At 47.3% G+C, this 26,118-nt stretch overlaps 1 protein-coding gene across 1 annotated transcript in view; it reads right to left on the bottom strand.

The window, feature by feature from the left end:
- Nucleotides 1–902: 902 nt before the first annotated feature.
- LOC138492604 (glutathione S-transferase theta-3-like) overlaps nt 903–26,118 on the bottom strand; it is a 137,030-nt gene continuing 111,814 nt past the window's right edge. The window contains exons 3-5 of the mRNA XM_069619892.1: nt 23,013–23,163; nt 4,289–4,465; nt 903–2,876 (exon numbers count right to left, since the gene is read on the bottom strand). Coding sequence (XP_069475993.1) covers nt 2,679–2,876; nt 4,289–4,465; nt 23,013–23,163 — 526 coding nt within the window. The 3' untranslated portion in view covers nt 903–2,678. The remainder of the gene's footprint in view (nt 2,877–4,288; nt 4,466–23,012; nt 23,164–26,118) is intronic.

The raw sequence follows: 26,118 nt of genomic DNA, 5'->3' as shown, positions 1-26,118 counted from the left end.
ATCCCTCCAAGCTACGGTCTTCTGAAAAGGTTAATTTATTTACAACACCCAGACCCATAGGTATCACAGCACTAGTACATATTTGATAACATGTATCATAGGTAAGGGCAGAGTTTGTACTGGCAAAGCTCGATTGAGTCTTAATCGTATTTGTTAAAAAGCCAGGTTTTCAAGCATTTCCGGAAAAGAATATACAATGGTTTTTCTTGAATGGTCGGCGGTAGGGCATTACACAGTGTGGGTGCAGTGACATGAAAGCTCACATCCCCTGCTCGATTTCTATTGAATGTGGTTGTAAATTGGTCAAGGGAAGATGAGGAGCGAAGACAACGCAGTCTAGTTTTTTTGAGATCTACGCTGGTTAAGGAAGGATGGTGCAACATTGTGGATGCAGCAGTGTGTGATCGACAATATCTTGAACTCAATACAGGCTTTGACTGGTAGCCAGTGGGCAGCCAGCCTTGCTTGAGAAATATAATCCGTATGTTTCATACCCCAGACATCACAGAAGGCATTGTTTTGGATCAGTTGTAATTTGGAGATGTTTTGGGCGGAGGTGCCAGAGAGGAGGGCGTTAGTCCAGTTTACTACGAATAATGGCCCTAGCTAGGGTAAGGCAATTGTCAGATGGACAACATTTTCTGCTGAGGTTGATTAGTTTTGTGGAGTATGCTGCAGATGAGACCCAGGAGTTGACATGCTGTGTGTGTCAAGGTAAACACACAGGGTTTTCACATGGCTGGAGACAGGGGTAGGATTGCTGTCGATGGACGACGTGAAGGCAGGATCCAGTAGTTTCAGCTGATGAGGGGATCCCAAAATGAGAAGCTCGGTTTTGTCAACTTTTAGACAAAGATTGTGTTCATCAATCCAGGTCTCAATGATGCTATAGACACGATTGATATGATATATGATGTAGCATTTATAACGCGACTGTACACAAGTATTTCTAGGCACGACAAGGAAGGGGAAACAAGGGAGCACAAAATAACGATCTTGCTAGGCCTTGTGTCATTCAGATCGTGCAAGTGCAGGGAAGGGGAGAAGTTCCAGAGGGGAAGGGGAGAAGTTCCAGAGGGGAAGGGGAGAAGTTCCAGAGGGGAAGGGGAGAAGTTCCAGAGGGGAAGGGGGAAGTACAGTTCCCTCACAAGTGCAGCCAGCGGGTGGCCAATGTGCAGAGAGAAGGGGCTGTAGGGTTGCAGATACAGTTAAGTACTGGGGAGCCCTGAGGCAGTGCGAGGGCAACTGGATATGCAAGAGCATGGGCCCCGAGTTCAGAGGGTGACCAGTGCAGAGCAGTCAGGTGCATCAGCAGGGGAGAGGAAGAGAGAAAGTGGAAGCAAAAAGGAAGGTCTTGATTTTCTTCCGGAATCGGAGGTGGTTCTGTTCAAGTTTGAGAGCGGCAGAGAAGCTGTTCCAGAGGGAGGCCCCAGCCGAGGAGATAAATCTGCCCACAACACTCTGCTTGGAGAAGCGTCTGACCCTCAGAGAGTTGGAGGTGGATGAGCGGCAAGCTCGAGAAGGAAGATGTTTTGGAAGAGAAAGTTGGAGGTAGAGCAGTCCCAGGCCCCAAAAAGCCTTGTGGACAATGCAGAGGGTCTTGAAGCGGATTCTTGCAGCCACGTGAAGCGATTTCAAAGCAGTGCGATACGGTACCTGGGCTGGAGGCCAAGGACAAGTCTTGCAGTCCTGTTCTAGATAAATTGTAAAGGTCAAAGAGCAGAGGCAGGAAGATTTAGAAAGAGGCTGTTGCAATAGTCCAGCCAAGAGCACTGGAGACAGTGAGCTTCTGAGGGAAGTGAGAAAGGAATTCCTCTGAGGAGGTGAAAGAGAGGTGAAAGAGAGGTGAAAGAGAGGTGAAAGAGGTGAAAGAGAGGTGAAAGACTGTCCCAATGAGAGGAATCTCAGTCTCTGCAAAGTTGGTGTAGGAAATGTCTAGACTGTCAAGGTGGTCAAACAGAGGTTTTGTGTACATGTTGGCCGAGTGTGTGGGGTGGGGGGGGGTGCCGTGAAAGATGCAGGAGCCCTGAAGGACCCCATAGGGCACGTGGATGGAGTCTGCTGCCTCAGAACATATGAATACCCTGGAGGTGAACTCACTGGGGCAGGATTTGAACCAGCTGGTGGCTTCTAGGGAAGAGGTTGAATTTGGAAGAAGATGCCGGCAAAGGATGTCATGGGCAACCAGATAAAAAGCTGCTGAGAGGACGAGGAGGAAATAGATGGCAAAATCGCCAGAGTCTTGTAAGCCATCAAGCTGGATCTTGAAGTACTGTGTGTAGCCCGATTGGTGGGAGCCAAGAAGGCAACGTTGCTCTAGGTGGGCTTTGACTTCGGTATAGGCTGTGTGGTCAAGACCTTTAAGAATGTATGGAACTGTAGGGATGAGGCGGTAAATGGTGGGGAGGCAGGGTGAGGTCAAGGGATGGTTTAAGTAAGGGTGTGGCCCAGGCTTCTTTTATTGATGAAGGTACAGTGCTGGAAGCATAGATGAGTTTGAAAATGATCGGTGCGAGAGGGGTACACAAAGTTTGACAATTTGGGTGGGGCAGGTGTCACCTTTGCAGTCATGCAGTCATGGTGGCGTTGTATGCTAGTTATTCATAGAACCCATCATCCTGTGCTTCCAGGCACAGACATTGTCTTTTTTCCTGTATTTTGGATGACCCCAAAGATCTTCACTTGAAGAGGTGGAGCTTGGCCTTCAGCGCTTCAGCCACATGTGGCTCCAGGGGTTCCCTCTTCACCTTTGTAATATTCAGAATAGCCTGGTGGGCCTCCTGGAAGAGCTCTGTGCCCAGTGCAGCCTCAACGCGCTCACGCCAGGCATCCAGCTTCGGGCGGTCCTTGAAGATATCAATCCCAGCTGCAACAGGCTGTGTGGAAAACAAGACCAGTCTAGTTAGAGCTTGTAATTTAGTGTTGCGAGCTTTATGAAACGTGAATGAAGACTATGGATTCATGTATAACCAACCCTCCCACAGATACCTAGATTGTATTGTTGATCAATCAATATGAACATTGAGTGATATTCCCTCCAATGTAGTTTTAGATAGGCTGCCAAAATGTTCTGAATTTACCAAAACAATGCCTTTAAGCGTTGCAACCCTTACCCCTTCCCTTTCAGCTATTGCAACTTTTTGTTTCACAGCGTTAGGTTCTTTATTCCATTCATAAACCTCTTGCACACAGAGGACTGACTGCAGTTAGAGGTTTCCAGGATTAGAAATATGTATATTACTTTTCAATGTATTTAGAGAAATTATAATCTGGGTTGTTCCCTGTAATTATTAAAATAGTTATTTGTGTAGGTAGCAGCATCTGCAATGCACATTATTGCTGCCGAACTCAGAGTTGGACAACCTGCAGTGCATGACTGCTGCAGATGTCAGGACATGCATCCCAGGAAATCCAGCTTGGGGTTTCAGATGCAGGGTTGCGAGTGCCTACTCTATATAAAGGCATTCCTGTTTCTACAAGAGTACACCACTTTCATGGCGCCAATTCACCATAATCCCAATGCTTTTATAACATAATATTACCCAAGTTAATCCATTTGATATCAATGATGCTGGGCGAATCAAACACAAATATGAAGCCACGACCTGCAGGATGGACACAAATCTCAGAGCAGTTGAATTATCCCACAGGTTGCATAGTCTACCAATAGCTACATAAATATATTTTCCAACACAGAACCGCCACTGTAGTTTACATGAAACAGTCATGTTTGCATGGAGGCTCTACAGAAGTTGGACGGAGGGGACGGCAAATGAGCATGGAGCCTTGCTACCCCCCTGACCTCTAGTGTGTCAAGTGGGTAGTGTGAAAAGCCGGCACTGTTAAGTAGGTATTTCATGGCCCCTCAACTATCTCTAAACCTTCGAGTGCCAAGAGGCCCTTTTCTTGGTAATAACTGTTTAAGAAAACTCATTATCCCGCTCAGTCAAAGTGCGCTCCTGGCTCTTTGCTGCTTGGTTTGCACCCCCCTCCTTTTGACCATCCGCTTACCTTTGACTTCCTTCCAATTGCACTGGAGCTTGTACACATGGAGCAGATAGCCAAGTAATCTTACCAGAAAAAATTAAATACTAACCATGGTCTGCCCACTAGTTCAGCACGCTGAACCGCGTTCCTTTAGGTAACATGCATAGCCATACTGCACCCAGCTGTGCCAGACTGTGGTTCAGTATAGGGTCTTGTCAGAAAGTGGGAACCTAGACCAGTCATAGGGTAAACCATGGGCAAACCACAGCAATGGTCAACCAGTGGCCTTGTCCAAACTCACCTGCATAAGCTCCACTACGGCCACCAGGTCGGCCAAGGAGATCTCGTGCGCAACAATGTAGGGCTTGTCCTGCAGGAACTTTGCCTCAAACTGATCCAGGGTGCCATTCAAGTCCTTAATCACGGCTGCCATCCTCTCAGGGTCCGTTTCAGTACCCAGAAGTACGGGTGCCATGGCCTGAAAAGAAGGGGAGGTTCAAGCATAGATTGAATAATCAATGGCATTTACTCCCCCACCTGGGATGGGAAGACACTTGAACTGAGAAAGGAGGTGTGTAGCTCAATACAATATTTCTCATACAAGGTACTGATTTTAACTGGCCTTTATCTTCCCAGCTTTACCCTGTAAATAATTAGGGAGCATCTGCCAGCTATCGTTTTCACGCACCACTCTGCCACTCCGTACTCCTTGTCGCTCACCTTCCTGTGTGCGGGATGCAGGACGGGAAAGCAACCCATGCAGGCCTGAAGGCCTGTGGCAGCACAGGCCATGATGCTGCAAGATGCTATATACAGATGAGTTTACTTCTACTCCTGGGATGGCAGGTGAAAGAAGCTAGGAACGACTCAACCCATGTGGAGAGCCCTGGAGAACCCCAACGCAGGGCCTTCTCCCAACCAGGAGCAACACACCGGCTGGGGGACAATAATTCCTAGCCTTAGTTATGTTGGGTATTCAGCACCACTGAGCAATAATCACAGAGTATTGGGTCCCATTCCCTTCGGTCTGCTCTCCTACTGTAAACATGTAGTTTTCCAGGTTCCCATTCACTTGCGAGCAATAGAGTTTTATGGTACTGGAGTGTAAGAAAAGCAACACAGCCTTCTTCTACCCCTCGCTTTTCCCAGTCCGCTTACCTGGGATCACTTTCTAGCTTCCCAAGTGGCTATTTAGGGAGCATCAGCCCTTATTTTCCGCTTCTTGGAGGTGTCTCTTGGGACTATTCAAGTCTGCTAGCCCATTGGTATGCAGGCACTCTGGGACTGTTGCTGACAAATTGGATTCTGCTCCACAGGAGTACAAGGATGCGTAGGGGTAAAATGGCCCTCACTTCTACAAAACACAACCCTAATAAAAAAAGGTAAAACAGGAACATATACCTCCTTTGGTGGTAATGTGGGCCAAGGGAAGGCTCTACTCTCAAGAGGGGTCTGAAGGTGAACCAGCTGTGACCCAAACACCATCTGCACATAGAACGAACAGAGAATACTATACAAAAACCCACCCCAAAATAAGAACAGAGAAGAGGTCACAGACTGGAGAACATAGCACTCTTACTAGCATAAAAAGGAGATCCGGTAGCACACAGCAGTTCAGAGACAACAGTACCTGGATTCAGTTCTTGATGGGTGGACGCAGTCAGACCAGAGCCGAATGTAGAGTGAGCTGATCAGGCTCAATTTACGCAGCTAAGATGGTGGAGGCCCTTAGCAGCAAGCAGGCGTCCAGTAGGGGCAAATATGGGTGCTATGCGCGGTAGAACAGTGGCTCTTCAAAGATGCAGGTCAGGGCGGTCCCAGGAACGATTCGCAGTTGGCCAGGCAGAGTCAGTCTTCAGCCGCCAGTAGGGGAGGGGGGGTCAATGAGTGACACTTCAAGCAGGCGGATGACAGTGGAAGTGGTGATCTTCGGTGCGATGTGGAATCAATGAGGAAGCAGTCCAAAGGCTAGCCAAACTGAGCCATGGTTGTAGCCCGTATTGGTCCACCCCCCCGCCTACCCCCCCCAGTCAGCATGTGACTCCAGTGATTCGGTTTGGGAACCAGCCTTGAGCAGTTGCTTTGGGCCTACCAGGTGATGAGCCTTGGCTTGGACGCAATGCAGTGTCAAGCTGGTCGTAGGTGCAAGCCAGCACCAGCGAGTTCCCCCTTGTTCCAATTGCGGTGAACAGGGAGCTTCGGGTGGTCTGGCCTTCCAATTGCTGTGAGGCCCACTCGGGGGAATTCCTGTTCAGGGTCTGCGCTCTCAGCTCAGGAGATTCCGGTGTAGATGGGTAGGTCCTGATCCACAGCAGAGGTCATGCCGGATGTGCCCTGGGAGTGGTATGGGACAGCTCTTACTTAAGCCTTGGATGATTCCTTCTTCACCTCAGGCTGATACTGTAGAGAGTGAAACTTTCCCAAAGGCAGTCCAGTGGCCTCTATGGAACGAATCTGCGGCCTTAAAGGATCCGAGAGAAACTGAGCGAATCCGCTCAAGGGGTGGAAGACCTTTTAAGGGCCAAAGTACTCAAAGCATTAGACAAAAGCTAGCCTGCCTTAGTGGTCCAATACCTGCTCTTTGACCGAGTGGACTTTGCCCTTCTGATATGACACCCTAAGGGATTTGCTTCAGAGGAAGTGGTGGGGACAGGAAAGAGACAGTGAAATCAAGCTGGTGGAAGACTCCTTCCCTTGACCACAGCATGTCCGGCCCATCATAATCACACCCCTTTGCCTTCTCACACAGAACAAAGGCCTTTAGATATGTAGCACCCTGGTGTGAGGCTACTCCTTTTGAATGGGTGTGCTCCCTTGATGCCCAGGCCTAGGACAGCTGCTTGCTGGGTAGCCGTCTCTGGCAAAGTGCGTTACCTGTCCTCACAAAGAACAAAAAAAGAGAAAGTCTGGCCTTTCAGGTTCTCATCCTGCCATTTGGCGGGCTGCATCCGGCTGACCACAATACACATCACCTTCCAGAGCAGAGCCGACATGTGCGAAATCAATTAGACTAGTCTCACAACGGCCAATCCCGCGTGGGGGATTCACAGCCCTTCTACTTCGTGGGTAGTCAACATGATTTATACAAAAGGAAGGATCTAAAGAATGCCTCAACCTATAATCACAAATGGAGACGTGCACAGTAATGGAACTTTACACAAAACGTGCTGCTCAAATCACACACATTATACAGTCAAACACTAAAATTGATGTAAAAAAAAAAACTCCACAGTAATGTAAATATGTATACAAAAATGTTTACTAGTGGAGAGGATATCTGTATCTCAATCCAAAATGAATTACAGTCACTTCAATGTGTAAATCGTGAAAAAATGTAATTTGCAAACATAGCCCCAACTCAAACATGGGAGTTCTGATCATAACTAGTACCATGCAATATGCACAACCATAGGTATAGCTTTTATTTAGAGCTTACCCTGCCACTAGCATGGACAACTTGTGATTGTCTTAGTTTTGGGTAGGGGGGGCATAATGCCACGTCTGCACCACATGGACTTGGCGGTCTCTGCAGCTGTCCAGTGTCCACCTCCTGACCATCGAACCTGCTCAGTGCCACGAGCAGTTGCCACAGATCAGGCGACTGATGCAACAGAGCACTATGCTTTTGGCATGGAGTGGAAGGAAAGGGGGAGTCTGGTTGCCAGATTACCCCTTTTTGATATGGAACTAGCCTCATCATTCCATTTGTTAATACAAATCAAAAAGCCAGGGCTTTGCACCATTGCCAGATGGCACTTCCTCACAGGGACCAATTAACGCTACACATTCCCAGCATTCAGCCGATACATCTCACCACGACTGAGCCCTTGCTTGCCTGCATCTCACCATTTGGATAGTTTCTCAGAAGCCCTTTTATTTTGTAACATTAATAGGTACAGTTAATATATGGATTTCTTTATTGTATGTGATACTTTTAAAGATGTGCTCTTATTGAAGACTGTCAGCATGTAGGGAAGTGAACTCTGAAGTTGCAGTTGACAAGGTGATAAACAAGCAAGTACGTTACAAGGGCAGTATAAAGCAGGGTACGGGAAACATCCACCAGCTCCCACTCACAGGTTTTCAACGGACATCCATGGAACATTCAGGGGCACTCGCACATCAACATTGTCCACAATAGCATTCCATCTGGCTATGCATTCACTCAGCACCAGGGAAGGGCGACACAAGACAACACTTCTCCCTCCTTAACACAAACCAAGGGAAAAGGGGAAGAACCGAGCACATAGGGAAAACCATCTGGAAAAGCGATCAGAAGTCTAACGTCTCCAACAACACTCCCAATCCCAATCAGACAAGAAAGGAAATGCTCCCCAACCTTTCACTCAATTCCTGAGAGCAGGGAACAACAATCTTCTCACCAACCTCATCCCCCTTAAAGTCCTGCATATGAACAGGCCAGACCACTGAACACAAATCACAGTCTTGTTGCAGGCCCACAGAGAGACACTAACCAAGGGAACCAGCCCAACACCACCACTCACTACAAGACCATGAAATGTCAAACCCCAACCATCTCACATCCTACCAACAACTGTGGTGCGCTGAGGGACAGCACACCCCTCAGCAAGTACACACTAAAAGTGCTATCCCAATTCTTACACACCAAAACACAGGGCTTCAGGTACCCACACAAAACTCACCAATGGAAAAGGAAGACCACCCCCATGAGGGTAACGTGTGTCCAATCTAGAGCCTCCAAAGGCACAATCAGGTAAACCTCCCAGCTAAACTTCTAAAAACCTCTTGGTGTTCGACACCCCCGCAATCACAATCAACAGGCACAGGTTAAAAAAGAAAACCAACCAAAGTGCCTGGTGTCCCAAACCCGCGGGCGGCCAGCGGACACTGCACCACACAACACGCCGAGCTCACTGGCAGACACAGCACTGTCAAACACACAGGGGTTGGGCTGCCACAACCCAGCAAGCCGTTTCCTAGGCCACAAGTTGACACACACACACTTGGAAAATTAAACTATTGATACATGGTACGATATAAATCCCTACTACAAGAGAGTCCATACCTTAAGCTAATAAGTCCATCGAGTCCTGTGGAGAAAATTAGCTACACAAAACACATATTACATTGAACATGGTCGTCACCATAGTTCATCCTAGCCTTGAAAAGCAGAGGCCACGTCATATGCTGGAAACTCACATTCCGGAGTCAACTGATGGCAAAACCCAGACTCACCAGAGCCACTTGCACTCCGAGCCATCATCCGCACATGGCAAATCTGACCCAACTTGAGCGCAAACAGATCCTGAATCAAATTTCCAGGCCTCACGTGACATAACGCTTAGGATCAAAATAGGCTAATTCCAAACGAAATGGTTAAGATGCAAACCGATGATACAAAATAAACATTTCAGAAAACCATTTAAGTCAACATCAAAAACATTGCCAGGTTGTTCTGCTTCGATCGTCCCCGGCCATTAAACATAGCCACCATGAGCACAAACGGCAGCGGCACGCTAAAACCAAGCCATGTCATACCTCCTCGTTTGCAGAAAATGTGCCACAGTATCTCATTCCTTCAATGGGTCAGTAAAGAATTCCTCTACCGGCTTCGGATGTCAGCAGCGTTTGCCACAGTAACTCTCCCTACTTCTGGCGCCAGCAGCGTCTGAAAAGCGGCTGCTCTGTTATTCCCTTTCTGCACCCTTCAAAAAAAAAAAAAAAAAAAAACACATCAGAAGCGATCGTCCCTGCTGACCAGAAAAGCAGGGTAGGGTGTTCGCCGCTGTGAAGCGCACCCTCACTGAAAACATGGAACAAAAGTCCCGCCAACTTCCACACTCCAGAGCTCCTTTGACCCCATGTGGAGCAGGCAGCAGGGTTCTTTTCTTGGCGGTACACCACACGTCTCAAGTGATGCGCCATTCGCCACGTCATCGTTCCCTCCAGGACGCAGACGACAAGCACAGAGCTCCGTAACTGCTCCCAATGATCAGCGCCCAGACTACCACAGCTCCCAGCATCGACTCCATCGGTCCCATGCTCCACAACAATGCGCCTGCTCACGCTGCCTCATCACACCTGGAATCAGTTATAAAGTCTCTCTGTTGTCAATCTGCTCAGCACTCAAACACAGACCAGCTGTGGAGCCATTGCATTGTCCAGGTAGTAGCTTTATTATACATATGTACAGCATGGACATAGACAAATTACTCTAAGGTATTTACAGTGACACGTAGGACTGGACCGGAACAGGGATGGGTAACACCACTACATACAGAGGAGTAGACCCACCGGCCATCTTAACATACCCAGCTCAGGCCCCAACTGACACTCCTGGAACATCCACACAACATTCTACTGAGCTGCTCATACATGCATCAACATTCTGATAGCCAGCACTCCAGGCCAGTGACAGGACAAGACTTACAATACAACAGCATCCTTGGAAACTTCACTCCACAGATCAACGTTGCTATAAGGCACCGCTCCAGTAAGCGGCCCACACTTCTGCATCTCTTGTGCTCCTGCTGCGCAGCTGCGTGAACCCATGTACCAGAGTCAGTTAGTGGGACAGTGGCTGAATCCGGTCCCAAAGGCTGTCCTTGCAGCCTTCTCCTTTCTATTATTTTTCTCTCCCAGGCTGTAAATGCGACTGCATCTCTCCCAGGCTCATCTCAGCCACCTCAATGCTTCTCCCAGGCTTTTTGAGGCCCTCTTGAACTAATTCTCCCAGGCTGTAGCAGCCGCCATCTATGTAGTGCCAACATGGAACAGCCCAACTGATACTAGAGCGCCCCTTTGCTGCCCTAGCAGCCATGATTTCGCCCCAAACTGCCCCTTGTGATTTAGTCCTTCCTCTGCTGTGCCACTCCGAGCCAGGGGTCAGCTCACTTTCAATGGGGCAGTGTAGGTTTACTCTACTGGCCTCAAGCTTCCTTTCCTTCTTCCATGTGCTGCTGCCCTTGGACAACTGCTGCGGGTTCCTGGCCCTCCCTCCAAGCCAGCTGATTACCATAGTAAAGATGTGCTGTTATTGAAGAAGACTTCAGAGACACCAGGTAAGTAAGTCAACTTTTTTACTAAAGTTCCAGTTGACGAGGTGATTAACAAGCAGGTAAGTTACAAGGCAAGTATAAAGGAAGGTACGGGAAACATTCACTGGCTCCCACTCTCACAGGTTCTCAGCTTCAACCGACATCCCTGGAACATTCAGGATCACTCACACATCAACATTCTCCAAATCAGGCATTCCATCAGGCTATGAATTAACTCAGCACCAGGCAAGGGAGACAAGACATAACAGTACTGTATTAATATTTAATATAAAGGATTATTGAAAAGGTTACTGTTAAACTGGAGCACAAAAATAAGAGAAACCCTCTGCTCTCACTACTAACACTGATGGTGGTGGTACCCGGGCATAAAGCAAGCGAGTCAGTGTGCTTCCCCCATCAGTGTCTCAGCTATGTGCTGCTCCCTCAGCTATGCATTTCCAACCTTCTCCTACTTCAAGACTGCCGCTCTTCTCTGGTGTTCATATATTTCTGCCCCCCCCCCCCCTCCTAACCCTCAAATCCCCCAGCTCTACTAGTGGAGTCACGTGACCACAGGCACGGAAAAGCTACTTTCCTCCCAATCCCAATGCAGGAAATTGGACTACATAACCATTCCAACCCTACATGGACTCTTAAAGCTAGGAGGAGAACAGATGCCCGTCCTGTCCCAGTCTGCACACTCAATGTACGCAGGTCTCAGTTAAAAATAGCTTTTCTTTTACAAAAAATGTTAATCTGGCATGCCGTGGGTAACCAGGAAACAAGAAGCAGAACCATTGTACCCCCTGCAGGCTTCCTAAGCACCTGCTTAGATTTGCTTTATTGATGTGCAGTGGTACGGGCAACTACACAAAACACCAATACAGAAATGTGAAGACTACACTAAAACGCATGTTTTTGGATGTGTAGGGTAGTAAGAGGGTATCCTCTCAGTACCCCATTTCAGTGCAAACGGCAACAAACTCTGCATGATGTGGACAATTAAGGTAAACCAAAATTGTCGCACAGCGCTTTGTCCTTTCGATATGTACTACAAACCACTGCTTGACACAACCGCTACCCATCTGGAGAGGTCTGAACCCCCATCAGGTCACACGGTGGGTGCTGTGAGAAACCAAAGTGTGTCTCACTAGCTAGTCCTCGGGGGCTTGTCACTCAGGTGGCAAGGGCACAGCCATCACCTTTGGAACCAGTCCCTGGGGGTGGACTAATGCGGGAGGATCACCCGAGTGATAGGTCCTCAGGGAGTGGGGTGGGGATATGCAGTGGTGAGATGCAGTATTTCCCCCCCCCCTTGTCAACACTTCAGTCTCGTCCTATTTTGTAAGATACAATTACTTTCCAACTACACCCCCCCCCCCTTCCCCTTTTCTGCAAAAAAACACAGACGAGGAAGAGAGGGACTGAGCGGATTAGCAGTACTGACAAAACACACTAAGAAAGAAGACCCTTCCATCTGGACAGCAGACTGGCATGTTCACGGGGACAGGAAAGTTCAGGCAGGCCCAACCACACACCTGCAACACATTAACTTTTCACAGGTGTTTAAAGGAACCTGCCAGGGAAGAGGTGTCAGTTGCTCTTGGGAAAACAGGAGGGAGGCTGCAAGGCTGAGTCTGGCAGAGGATCCCTACCAAACTCACAAGCACTCAGCCAGCAGGACTGGGCACAAGAGAGGACAGCTCTTCCTGGGATATTGCAAACCGGGCTGAGGCAATAAATTTACCCAGAGACTGAGCAAAAGCTAATGAGAGCCAGAGAGAGCCATGCAAAGGGAATTATGTTTCCAAGAGGCGATCCAGCGAGTGGAGGAAGTCCCTCCTTGGAAGTGCCGCTCAGATCCCTGCGTTTTCTTCCCGGGTGAACGGCGGAGTTGGGAGGACGGACAACCAAAGATAAATACAGTTGATGAGTTGCTCAGAATTCAGCTGATATGGAGAAAGCTAAAGTGTTAAATGAATGAGGCTTGTGCCTGAGAGAGGAAAACCTATGCAAGTTGTTGAAAAAGGACTCAAAAGTACCATAAAGCATCTGGGTAAGAGTGAAGTTCACGCATATATCAGATGGGCGCGAATGAAAGGGAACTAATTTAACTGAAGTGAAGAAAAGAGATAAAACTCCCAGAGAAGGGTTAAAGTTGAACTGTGTCAGAAAGTCAAAGTGGTCCTGCGAAGGTCTTTGTAAAAATCCAGTGCACATTTGAAAGTCTTCGACAAATAAAAAGGGGTCAGAGCCCGGCAGAGGGATACCTGAAGGGGGGGGGGGGGGGATCAGCTTGGGGGAAGGGAACCCCCTGGCAGGTTTTTATTGTACTGAAACCAAAAACGTATCAGAGCCTGCCAGAGAGGACATGAAGCATGATAAGCTTGGGGAAGTAAGCCCCTGGCTTATTTGTATATGAACTTATTTTTATTTTTTGAGAGGTCCGAGTCCAGCAGAGGGTGACCTACGAGAACTGTGGCATACAAGATCTGAGCCCGAGAGAGGGGGATCTTTATAAACTGGCTTGAAGTCCAAGAAACAAGACTGCACGTGAAAGGCCAGATGGGCCTCGATCCACATGTTGAACTTTATTGATGGAAGAGAGCCCAGTCCTGTGTCCAATTCTTTTGCATACACCATTTTCCCACACCCGTTTGTTATTAGATTAAGGATTGGCAATAGGTTCTGTAGTATAGGCCCTTTTTATTTTGACAGACTCAACAAGGACTGCGTTATTTGATGGTCGTAGCTTGCTGCCATCCTTAGATTTAGGGTTAGATAGGCGTTCAACCGACCCATTGAAGTTCAATAAACCCCCTTAAACTGTGATCACTTGTGTCGGTCTTCACCGTTTGATACCAGGCCTTCCTTACAGCGCGGGGGGAGATCCAAACTCCCGGAAGACAACGTTGCTGGGCTGGTTACCTGCTCGCTCTCAAACCTCTAAAAGTAAGCACATTTTTCCTCGCCTCTGTGAAGAGAGGAGATGGCAGGAATACCCTTCTTGCTTTTTCAGGTGAGGTACAGTAAAAATGAGGCCTTGACCACATGACTCCATTTCACCAGGCTACAACTTCTCCAGTCCTGGGCTTTGATTTTATAAATGATTGGCAACAGCTGCTTAAAACAATTTAAACACCAGTTGGACAAATAGCGGATGGGTTTGGACAAGTAGCCGCATGAAAGCCATTTTGGCTGGCAAACGCATGTAGACTCTGGATGCGCCATGTAAGGAGATAACTACAAGATGGTGAATATTCACACCAGGCATGCCAAAAGAGGGTACACCCACCTCCTTGCACCCCAGTTCAGGATAACTACTAGCGCTAGCCAGCACCTTCTGCCATGCTGGGTGTGCCAAATCGAGGCCAGGCATTCTATTGGCTGGGGCACCTAAAGACACTGCCACAGATCCTAGGTTTAGGAGGTTGTCACATCACTAATACACTCCTTCCCTAACTGTCTTCTGGGCACTAGTGTCTGCAGGGAGCCATACCTTTTAAACAGATATTCCATACCACTACCACCTGTTCATCTGGGCCATAATGGGTAGCTTCCACTTTTGCCCTCTTCGTGGGACCATTTACAAGATATGTATCCACAGAGAAACTCATGGTCACCGAGTTTAGGTCCCCTTCAACCGCATTTGGCCATTGATTTATATTGGCCCAAACCCTGCTTGGTTCCCTTCTGCCCCTGGGACTAAGACTTTATGATGTGACCCACTAGCGCCCCACCCAGTCTTCTTGGATAGGTTGAATCTGTCTGCACCCGTGGGATGGAACACAGGCTTTCCAGACTATCCCATGCATGTCGTTCTGGCTTTTCACTTGGTCCTGTCACTTTTGATGGGGAAGGAACATTCAAGGGACTCTTGGAGATACTCGCCTGAACCGTGACTTTTTCTGTGACTCCCCCCTCCCCCCCCCCCGCACCCCTTAGATCCATGGAGTTTACTGCCAAGAACTAGAATTCAAGCGGTTATGCCTGGTTTGCTACAATCAATGCACTACACTCCTGCCTACTGAAATGACATTATGCATGTTTGAAATGTTTCTAGAAGTGTAAACCTAAACACATTCTTTATCTTGGTTCACCATCTGGGTCCTGTGGCAAGTTGTACGCCTCCTCTCTAGGCCTCCTATTGAGGGATGTATGTGAAACTACTGCATCCATCACTGCAAATTCAAAAATGTTTAATTTGTACAACTAAGATAAGTAAAAATAAATGCAAGAGAGACCCTCCACACACTCATTCTCCCACTTCAATGAATAACCCCCATCCCCTCCCCGTGGTGTTGCTGGGGGGGGGGGGAAACGGGTCTATAGCCCCGTGTCTTTTGGTTGTAACCCTGGCTCGAAGCTCAGGGTTTACAAACAAGCTAGCTAGGTTCTGCCATGTGAATAGGCGCTCCTACTCTTGCCCGCACCTTGCCCAAACTCCCCTCACCTAGTCATAGCCCCCTTGACATACCTATGCCCCACACCGGTAACAACTCCACAACTGTAGACCCAACAGCCAAAGCTACTCAGATCAGAGGAGCACTTATCAATGCTAGATCAGTCACTGCCCATGCGCTTGACATTGCCAATCTTATCACGACCCAAAAGCTGGACTTTATTGCTATATCCGAGACATGGCTACATGCAGCACCTGGTCCCTCATCGTCTCTAGCCATACCGCCTGATTACAGTATTATGCGTTGCGATCGTAAAATGGCCCAACCTAGAGGGGGTGGAGTCGCCTTCATCCACAAAATTTCACTCTACCTAAGAGCTGTACCAAACGTCAACTTGGAGACTGCGGAATTAATCTCAGTCAAGCTACCTCTATCGCCTAACCAAACTGCCACCCTACACCTTATCTATAGACCACATGGCCCAGCCTCCTCCTTTGTGATGACATATCTACCTTATTACTAGATAAATCCAAAACCAGCTCGCTAATTATTCTACTAGGTGACCTTAATTTGGGATTCCATGACATCAATGACCCTACCGCCATGGACCTTGCTAATACTCTCACTGACCTTGGATTCACTCAGCAGATCGTACAACCTACACATACTAAAGGAAGGACACTTGACTGGCTTGCTGACACCAATTGCAACATCAAGGTTCTCTCCAATATAGCCTGCCTATGGTCGGACCACCATATCATTACCTTTACGATTGAAGCAGCCCCACGCCCTCTTCCTACAATGGCGCCTGCCCTCCCTACCAGAAAAAAAAGGGACATCAACCAGAGAGAAACTAATCCCTCTTCTACTCCCCGCCCTTAACAAGATCACACACACCTGCTCTTATCCTACAATCCTTGTAGATAATTACAATCAAGCGATGCTCACAGTTTTAAACTCCATTGCCCCCATTAAACTGGGAAAACCTAAACCCCATGCGGACCTTAACTCTTGGTTTACCCCACAGTTAAGAATACTACGCAAAGCTAAACGTTGCGCTGAAAACCGCTGGAGAAGCCTTTATTCAGATGCTCATAAGGATGGCCTTATATTAGCCACCCTTAAAAAGCCATCTATCTTGCCAAAAGAGAATCCTTCAATACCCACATCCTGCAACCAGAGAATTATTCAAGATCTTAAAAGGAACTTGAATCCCCTGCCACACCGCCCGACACTTGTATTAAAGACAGCAAGTGGTGCACTAATATCCAGACAGCCTTCATGAATAAAATTACTTCTCTCCAAGCTAAAGATAAACAATCTGGATTGAAGCGGGACAATCGCCTGACCTCTCCTCACAGGACTCTTCCCATTGTATCACCTAAAATCAAACCGTTCACCTTCTCTCCACTCAGTATTGCTGAAGTGGAAGCCATCATCAATAGAATTAAACCGTCCAATTGCCAAGGTGATTCCTGCCCTGCCTCTATCATCAAGGAATCGGCTCATGACCTCGCCCCTTTCATAACAGCTTTTATCAACTCCTCCTTTAAAACAGGTATTGTTCCCGACAATCTCAAGGATGCTTGGGTGATTCCCGCTGCAAAAAAATAAATAAATAAATCCTTCCTTAGACCCGAGTATACCAACTAATTACAGGCCCATCACAACTATCCAGTTCGTGCTCAAAATACTCGATCGTGCGGCCTACCGGCAGATCGAAAACTATCTAGAACTTAATAACCGCCTTGGACTTGGACAATCTGGTTTCCGTCCCAGGCACGGGACCGAAGGACGGCCTTGAAAACGCAAATCGAAGTCCTGAAAGATAATGGTAAATTAGCATTACTATTACTCCTAAACCTGTCTGCGGCCTTCGATTTGATCAATCTAAAATCCTGTGCCAGCACCTCCGGTCTGCCGCTCATTTCTCCGACTCAGCCACTGCCTGGAGCAACTCCTTCCTCAGTAACAGACACATGAGGGTATTCTCTCACTCAGCTGCTCCTGACCCAGCCCCCCATCCATTGTGGGGTACCTCAAGGACTGTGTGTGTGCGTCACCTACACCTTACAATGTGTTCACCAAACCGCTCTTTGATGTTCTTGACCTTCTGGGTGTCTCCTATACCAACTATGCGGATGACACCCAGATACTCATTCCCATCACAGGTGACCACATTATAGACACCAAGGCATTGAATGAAGTAGATTTGTTAATCCAGACCTGGATGGCCCAAAACTAACTTTGTCTCAATGACGATAAAACGGAGCTCCTCATCCTGGGCTCCTCCCAATGGCTTAAACTAGGTCACCTGGATCAGTCCATCATTGATGGTAATGTCATTAAAGTATCCAAGGATACTAAAACCTTGGGCATCCATCTTGACTCCACCCTGTCCCTGACGAGACAAATGAATGCCGTCAGATCAGCGTCGGCATATACCTGCAAACTTATTGCAGCCTGCAGACCCTTCTTGACCACCCCCAATAGTATCACTTTAGCTAGAACGCTTCTCATGTCCATGATTGACTACTGCAGTGCCCTTTATCTGGGAACCAGCCAAGCCAACCTTAAACTACAAATTACCCAGAACGCCGCCATTAGAGCAGCGTTAAATATTCCACGAAACCAACACATCTCCGACATCAGGTCTAACCTACATTGGCTCCCTGTCAAACAGAATTGCGCTGAAAACACTGGTCCTTACCCACAAATGTTGGACGAACAAGGGCCCCCCCCCCCTCCTACCTTTCCAACCGCTTCTCCCTCCACACTTCTTCTTGACCCCAAAGAACTGCACAGACACAGCTTATCCGTGCCCAGATTTAAACTCCAAAAAGCCGGGGGCGCGAGCTTCCCCTTTCTGGCCACTAAGCTCTGTAACACTCTTGCCACCACTATTAGGACTGAGCCTACCTTTAATTCATTCAAACGGACATCCAAATTCTGGCTTACAACGCAAATCTAATGTAGCCTTTGCCTGTAGTAACCACCTCTAGCTGCATCTGATGCCTCATCTAATTTCAGTTTAGACTAATTTATGTAAACAGATTGCTTACTGAAGCACCTTTGTATTATACTGTAAATGTTTGTTCTGCTATTATGTATATGTTTTGTGCAACCTATGTAAATATCCTTACCATGTTCTTTGCGCCCGGATGCCCCTGGGCCTGGTGCGCGCTACAAATAAATACCAATAGCTAGTCCTGACAGTCCCGACATTAGCGTAGCCGCGGATATTTTCCAGACCGACCAACACCCCTGCCGCTCCACATCTTTATTTGGAATTAATGATTTTTAACCAATTCAACATTTTTGGATTCACAATTATGGACTGCGCAATAATGGGCGATACCCTATCGAGTAGATGGTTTACATGTGCAAAAGTGTCTTTACAATGCATTAGATGTTGGGGGAAATTACTGTGACTATCAAGGTGTGGCATTTCTGGATTGTGAATGAACATGTGTGTTGCAGAGCCCTCCCCCCTACCCCCACTCTTTTCTCCCTATACATTTAGCTTAGGAGTGGGAAGGGTTGGTCCTTGCCTACTTTACTGTTTTTAATATACTACTGTTCTACTTTATACAACCATCAGATGTATTTTTACCCTTTGATTAAAGAGTATACATTTTTCAGTATATCTGTAGTAGTGCAATGTCTTGGTGTATCTTTTGGGAACCCAACTCTATCCATGTGTTTTGTAACCTCCCTCGATTGCTCTCTGTGTTAAGCTGGATTTCTAAACATCAACGATGGGGTGGATTTTGGGAGGCCAATCTACTACGGCTAACAGGGAAGACACGGAGGTCTAGCCAAACCCAATCAAGGTAGGTAGCAGAGTGGCAAGGCTTGGATAGAGTGGTCTAGGGCTACACGGAATCCAAACGCACCGCCACCAATAATTCTAGTTAGACAGAAGTGCAAACACATACAATGATTAATTAGGCCTTCAAAATACAAATACGCAAGTAAAACCTCTAGTCAAATATTGTCACACACTTGCTATAAAACAGATATATACATTCACCCTTAGGAGAAGGTTGAAAAGCGCTGGATTCAATAACCAGTGTCAAGTGGGCAAGTAGTACGATGCATAAAGTTCAGTAGAAGCTTTGTAGCGCAACCACAAAACAGCTCCCTAACTATTATTAGTACGAGGGACAGATCGTTTCAAAGAATCAGATTTTGCCCTCATTGGGTCCTTACCTGTCAGGCTCCCCACACCACTGCGGCCCCGGGGTTCCCTCCGCAAGTGGCCGCCATGGAAAGGGAGAAACGACTACATGTAATCCCTTCTCTCATTCCATGGTGGACATTTTCTTTACTTTGTTCATTTTTTCAATGGCCGCAATGGAAAGGGACTATAGTCCCTTCTCCCCGTTCCGTGGCAGCCATTTATATATTTTTTTTTCAGTTGTGAAACGCTGACGGCGTCTTGCAACTGAAAAAAAAGACTTTGTTCTCCGGTCTTACGGGCCGGAGTACTAATAGCAATAAGCCGCTCGCAGGGAAGGGGGGTCATTACCTGAAACAGTAATGCCCACCCCTAAATGGGGCTGATTTATTGTGCAAGCCCAGCCCTATGATGGTTTGGGGCCTTATGATCATTCCAAAGTTATGCCCTTCAGGTAGGTTCACTAGGTGATTGGACAATGCCAGTGATGATACAAAGTTCAAAAAGGTTAGTAAAGTTAAAGTAAGTAAACTCATTGAATCCCAGATGCTAGGATAGGTCTAGGAAGGGATACTTGACCAGAAGGCATTCACCAACCAGAGACAGGAAAGCACGATTTAGGGACAGGACTTTACTCATCTAACCCTATGGAGAACATGGCGGAGGCTGGGCGAGGGGAGAGCAGGTATGGTAACCTACTCACACCCCCCACCCCCCCAGACTCATTTCACCATAGAACACTGCCGAGGTTCTGCATTCCGTTGAGGACACAATCTTCCATGCTTGGTCCCGTTGAGGGAGGCCCAGAGGTCACAGGTGCAGGTCACTTTGCAATATGGAATTTAGTTCTGGAAAATCGTGTTACTTATATCTGTTTGAAGTACCTTCCAGCTCAACACCCAGGCGATGAAAAGATTAAGAAATCTGCAGAGCAGTCAACCTCAGGACACCTCGAGGGAGCAAAGAAGACTGACTGCAACAGGAGTCACCACAGTCAGGCAGTGCCAGGCGATCTCCAGTGGACGAGCAAGGAAACAGGTCCTGCACTGCTTCAGTTGATGCAAGTCTAAAAGTGCAGAAGTAGGCATCTCCTAGTACAAGCTGAAGATCCCAAGCTCCACGAATGAACAGTGACAGCAGTATCCCAGGTCAGTCCACTGGTTTCTCAAGGGACCCTTTGAATGGCTCAGAAGACACAGATCCTTGAGCAGACTGGTAGTTCCCACTAATCCAAGGGTCAAAGTACCTACGAGTGCTTTGAGACTAGGCAGGGGAGCAGGGCTTGCTGCTGGTCAGCTTCAGGAGTCGCCCTCTGGTCATCAGCAGCTGCACTTCTTCCGTAGGGGTCTTGGCTCCAACAAATATCTGTCAAATGGCTGCAGAAGTCTTCCTTCCATCCAAAATTGACTGGAAACTCACCCGGGTCCACCATTGGACCAATCACGGATAGCCACAACATTTGCCCAACAGACATTCAGGAAGCAGGATGTGTACGGGCAACAGACAGTCCTAGCCCCGACATCCAGGCTCACACACCAACCACCTCTTTGCCCGCGAAAGCGGCAGGTTTCCCCATAAATGGCAATTCCAGACTGCAAGAGGACAGGAAGAAGACCAAAGAACAATATACCCAAAGGACGATAAAAAGCGCTGTGCCACAGCCATCTTAGACCCCCTTAATGGCCATTTGCGGTAAATGCAATGGTGCACGCGTAAAAAGTATACAACATGGTAACCCAATATCCACTGCTACTCAGCCCATTCTAAGCCATTGTATCCTTACCTTTTTCTTTAATGGCTTTTTGGTTACATTTACAAAGCATCCTAATATGCAATTCACTTTAGGGTGATGTGTGCAATTGTAACACTACAAGAAATCCACTACGAGACATGGTCTCTTTGAGCTGATCTTATGGCTTGCTCTGTTTCCCCATAAGAAAGGGCCAAAAGACAAGTGAAGCGCAGCAGAAGTCAGGTCGGGATGGAAAAAGCACAAAGAATGCCCTAGGCCCTGGGCCGCATGAAATGCGGGACGATAGAGGGTCTGGGAGTTTAGGCGCGGGGTGGTTGAAAAACAGTGCGAAAGCGTAGGGAGGGGCGTCCGAACGGCGCCACAAGAAACAAAAGCCCAGAAAGGGCAGGAAACAGCACCAGGGAAGGTGCGAAATATAACAGCAAGGAGTCAGGGGGGTAACCCGGCCGCCCCCAAGAAGGAACAAAAGGCCGGGGGTGTATAAGTAAACCGGAAAAGCAGAGGCAGCACAAACCAGGTAAGAGCTCACCTCTCTCGGGTAGGCTCTTAGTCCCTGGATAAGGGGAAGGAATAAACATTTGCCACCCAACCCACCCTACAATAATAACGGAAGAAGAGGGGTGCAGGCAGGAGCCGGTACGCAGAGTACTCTCTCGGTACACGGTCCAAAAAAAAAGGAGCAAGCAGAAGTAAGAACGCCGAGTACTCTTTCGGTACACGGTCCAAGACAGGAAGGAGCAGGCAGAATAAGGAACGCCGAGTACTCTTTCGGTACACGGTCGAAGACATGTCGTAGGCGGCATGTGCCCAGGAACGAAAGGCCCAGGGATAACAAGGACTCAGGAGGAGCCTTGGGCAACTTCGGGACTGGACACAAGGTGCCCAAAAGCATTTGGCAGTGTATTTATTTTGTTGTGTTGTATTTTTTGTAAGAAAATAAAATGCCTACGGCCTACAACTTTTCCATACACATAAGTTGTCTGTGATTTATTGCTTAGGTAGGGATCTGGTAAGAGAAGCAAAGTGAACCCACACTACTCAGCCTAAGGGTGCCCCAGAGAAGTATATGGGAGGAAAGCAGCAAAAAGAAAAGCTTTCCTCTGCCAGAACTACCAATTTAGAGCGTCTTGTCCATCTTTCAGGCGGAACTCTGAAAAATTATCTAGGTTTACAACCCAAACAAAAAAAAAAAAAAACGAATGCATTAGTTTCAATTAAAGCAGGGGCTTGAAAAGTTAATTTCCAGTGACATGGCGTGATCTGGTTACCATGCACTTTGAAGGCCATGAAACTGCACGAGTTACTGCAGAGGTGTGACAGCCTGCAGGAAACTGTCGATGTTGCGGTCAAAACTTCTGCAATATTTCCTCTTTTTCTGAGGCACCATAAACCTCAGTGCAAAAGTTCATCGGAGAGATACTGCCTGAAAAACACCCACACACACGGAATTGTGTGATCACTAATCAAATTATAAGAAGCTCTGAGTGATTGCCCCGATTGTCAGGTTAACGCACAAGTGTAGTTTAGGTAATCACCCGAACTTTGCCCACTAAGCCAACCTCGCTTCCCCTTCGACCCACCTTTGAGAGGGGGATGGGGGAAGAAAGAAACAAAAAGAGGAAGTACGAAAAATCATAACTTCGTTCCGATTAATGGCCTCTTCTGCTTACCTTGCACCAGAACACCCTGGATCCATGTGCCCGCACAGCCGTGTGCTGCCAGGACAGGTACTCGTCCACCTGGGCCCGCTTCTGCAGGTCTTCTGGGTACCAGTGGTCAGGGGTTTTGTACTTCCGGGACATGTACAAAAGTATGGCAATGCTGTAAGGAGATGGCACAAGGGCGTGGGAGGTATGGTTAGGCTAACAGCAGATTTTGAAACAGACATCACCTGTTGCCATGATCAGTAACTACTATCCTACCTTCAAAAGTCAGAATATACATTCACTATATCGTCCCTATACGAAGTCAGCAACAAAATCACCACCTAAGTCACAATGGGTAAATCTAAGGTAAGCTACTTCAAATAAACCATTGCAAACAGGCCAGTTGCAGACTCACAAATCTCATTCGGGGGTATTAAGAATAGCCAATTCCTGGGATAAGGTAGTTCAGACTTGTGGGGGGAGTTTGTGTATATGGCCATGCACGCTTGAATTAAGGGGTGCAGAGTTTTAGTTCCGAATATAGGGTTTTGAGCTTGGGCTTTACGGGTTAAGGCTTATATAAGGCTGAGTCTTATGGGTCATATTTAGCAAGCATGGCTAGTTGCAATTGGGCAAAATGTTCTGGTTAGGCTTAGGGACTAGCAGTGTTGGGATTTTGGTTTGGGGTTAGGCAGAGAGAGACTCTTATTTGGCGACGGTTTAAGCATCAGATTAAGTGTTTTACGTTTGCATTAAACCTTTGGACTGCAGTTCGGTACAATTATTTAGGTGGAGGATGATCAGGCTGGTACTCGCCTAGAGGGCAAGAGGGCAGTGCCCCAAGTGCAGATCTATCACAATAGTATGGTCCACCTCTTTTGGTAAAAGCAGGCCAGTTTTTTCCGACATAATCTGGCAGTTGGAGGAGTTTCTTCACTGTGCAATTAGGAGTGTTAAGCAATATTTCTGAAGAAATCATCTTTAAAATGCACAATTCGCAACACATTTTACCAACAAACTCCACCTTGGGTACTACTGAAAAGAGTGTCAAAGGGAGAAAAAATAAATAAATAAATAATAAAAAAAAAGCCAGTTTGCAATTGTGGGACAAATTTTTGCCTTGGAGTCCGAGCCAAAGTAATGCCCCAAATTGGAGCATGATTTATGCATTAGAATTAGCAGGAGTGGCCCAGGGTTATGGTAAGATTAAGGGTATCCCTCCTCCTATCCCAAAACAGAACGGCATTTGCATGAAATTAGGTTGGCCTCATTGAACTAAATTCAGATGAAACAAGTCATCCTAACGGAGAGAAGTCCAATATCCATGATGAAATGAATCTGCGCCAAGAACTGCTTTTAAAATGAGGTTCAGTACATTGGACTGTTTTTGAAGGGGAATGAACCCCAGGTCTGGCTGCTAGAGCACCACTGTGTATACAGACAGGAAGAGGCTGAGGAAGGGCAGCCCACATGCTCGCAGGAATAGGGTGCCAGCATCATTCAGCAAGGCAGGGGAGAATTCCGTGGGAAGGCTACACCAACCAAGTGTCAGTTTGCGAACACCCATTCAAAAAGGTATGGATCATGAGTTATGGTATTGAGTGTGGACCTAGCTTCCAGAAGCAAGGGAACACTTTACAGAGGTATATAACAAAAACAGATGCAAGAGGGAGTGCTTTTCAGAGGAAATCGGCAGTGCTTATTTCAGTGCCCTTACTGTTATCTACCGACCACACCAAGTACGTGTCATCATTAAGCTTCATGCCCATCTCTCACCAGCCTACTGTAGCAAATGGGCCTGTAACTGCGTTACTACTGTGCCTGCCTCACATTAGCCGACTGTTCGCATTATATGCACCTGCCCTCACAACCCAGACCATCCATGGCATGCCTACAATTTACTATCCTCGCACTCTCTTTATACCTCCATCGCATCCACATCACCTCTATACCCCTTCAAAAAGCAATGATGCAGCACCCAACAAGCATTCTACCCATCTCCAACATACCTCATAGCACCACTGGCCCACCTCATCCCTCTGATTTCCACCTCACTCCCACTCACTCCAACATTAATGGCAGAAACTCCTTAGGATACCGCACCCCCATCACTTTGTAGGCGACACCACTAACATCCAAACTATACCACTCACTAACATGATGTGTTATTATATAGCACTTACGCTTAAGCACTTTATATAGAAAAAATATACACCCAATATCACCAAACCTTTGTTGGTACTCATTTATCGATCTCAGAAGGATGAAAGGCTGAGTTGAGGCGTTTAAGAACAGACTAAATCAGTAACTCACCCCCTGAAGTGTGCCTGAAATAAACCTTTAATGAGTCTAGCAGTTATTGTATAGAATTCCAGAAAGACACATTATTTGGTATTCCTATTCTTTCTTATTTGGGGTCAGTGCTGAAAGTGTTAGACTTGTGGCACTCCTGTTCTTATTTTTCAATTTTTTTTTTTAAAGGGGGCCTGAACAAGAAACCAGCCACTCTAGAAGTAAAGAGCCACATGGTGCTGGCCACAGCCCAGGAGCTTGCATAAAAAAACAAAAAACAGTAAACAAGATTTTTTTTTTTCTCCAGAGGTCGCAGTTGCAACCTCTGGCAACCCCTAAATGATGTCCCTGTTCGCATCTGAAGAACTTATATCCATAAAATTGACACCCTCTGCCCAAAGCACACTTCTGGTTCACTTCAACTATAGACCAACAGGCCCTACCTCCACATTTGATGAAGACATCTCCAAGCTACTTTACCACCACACCAAACCAACTCTAAAATCTTACTACTAGGAGACCTAAACTTAGGGTACAAAGACGCCTTAGATTCTCACGCCCTCTCTGTAGAACAAACCCTCCTTGGACTAGGATTCAAACATACGTTAGGACCCATCTATTGCAAAGGCAGAACCCTTGACTGGGTCGCTAACCTAAACTGCAATCTGAACCTACTCTCAAACAACCCTTGTGCTTGGTCTGACCACCACATCATCTGCTTCGAGTTAGATGCCTCCAACCGCCCCCCCCCCCCCACTCCTCCTGTGACTGCTCAAGCTCCCCTGGCAGTGACCAGGCACACAAAGTCCATCACCTTGGAGACCATCCGCCCCCTCAT

Source organism: Ambystoma mexicanum, chromosome 10, assembly GCF_040938575.1.
Source record: "Ambystoma mexicanum isolate Mex_15411 chromosome 10, UKY_AmexF1_1, whole genome shotgun sequence".
Lineage (NCBI taxonomy): Eukaryota > Metazoa > Chordata > Amphibia > Caudata > Ambystomatidae > Ambystoma > Ambystoma mexicanum.
The sequence above is the reverse complement of the archived record's forward strand: the minus strand, read 5'-3'. Positions and strand labels throughout refer to the sequence as shown.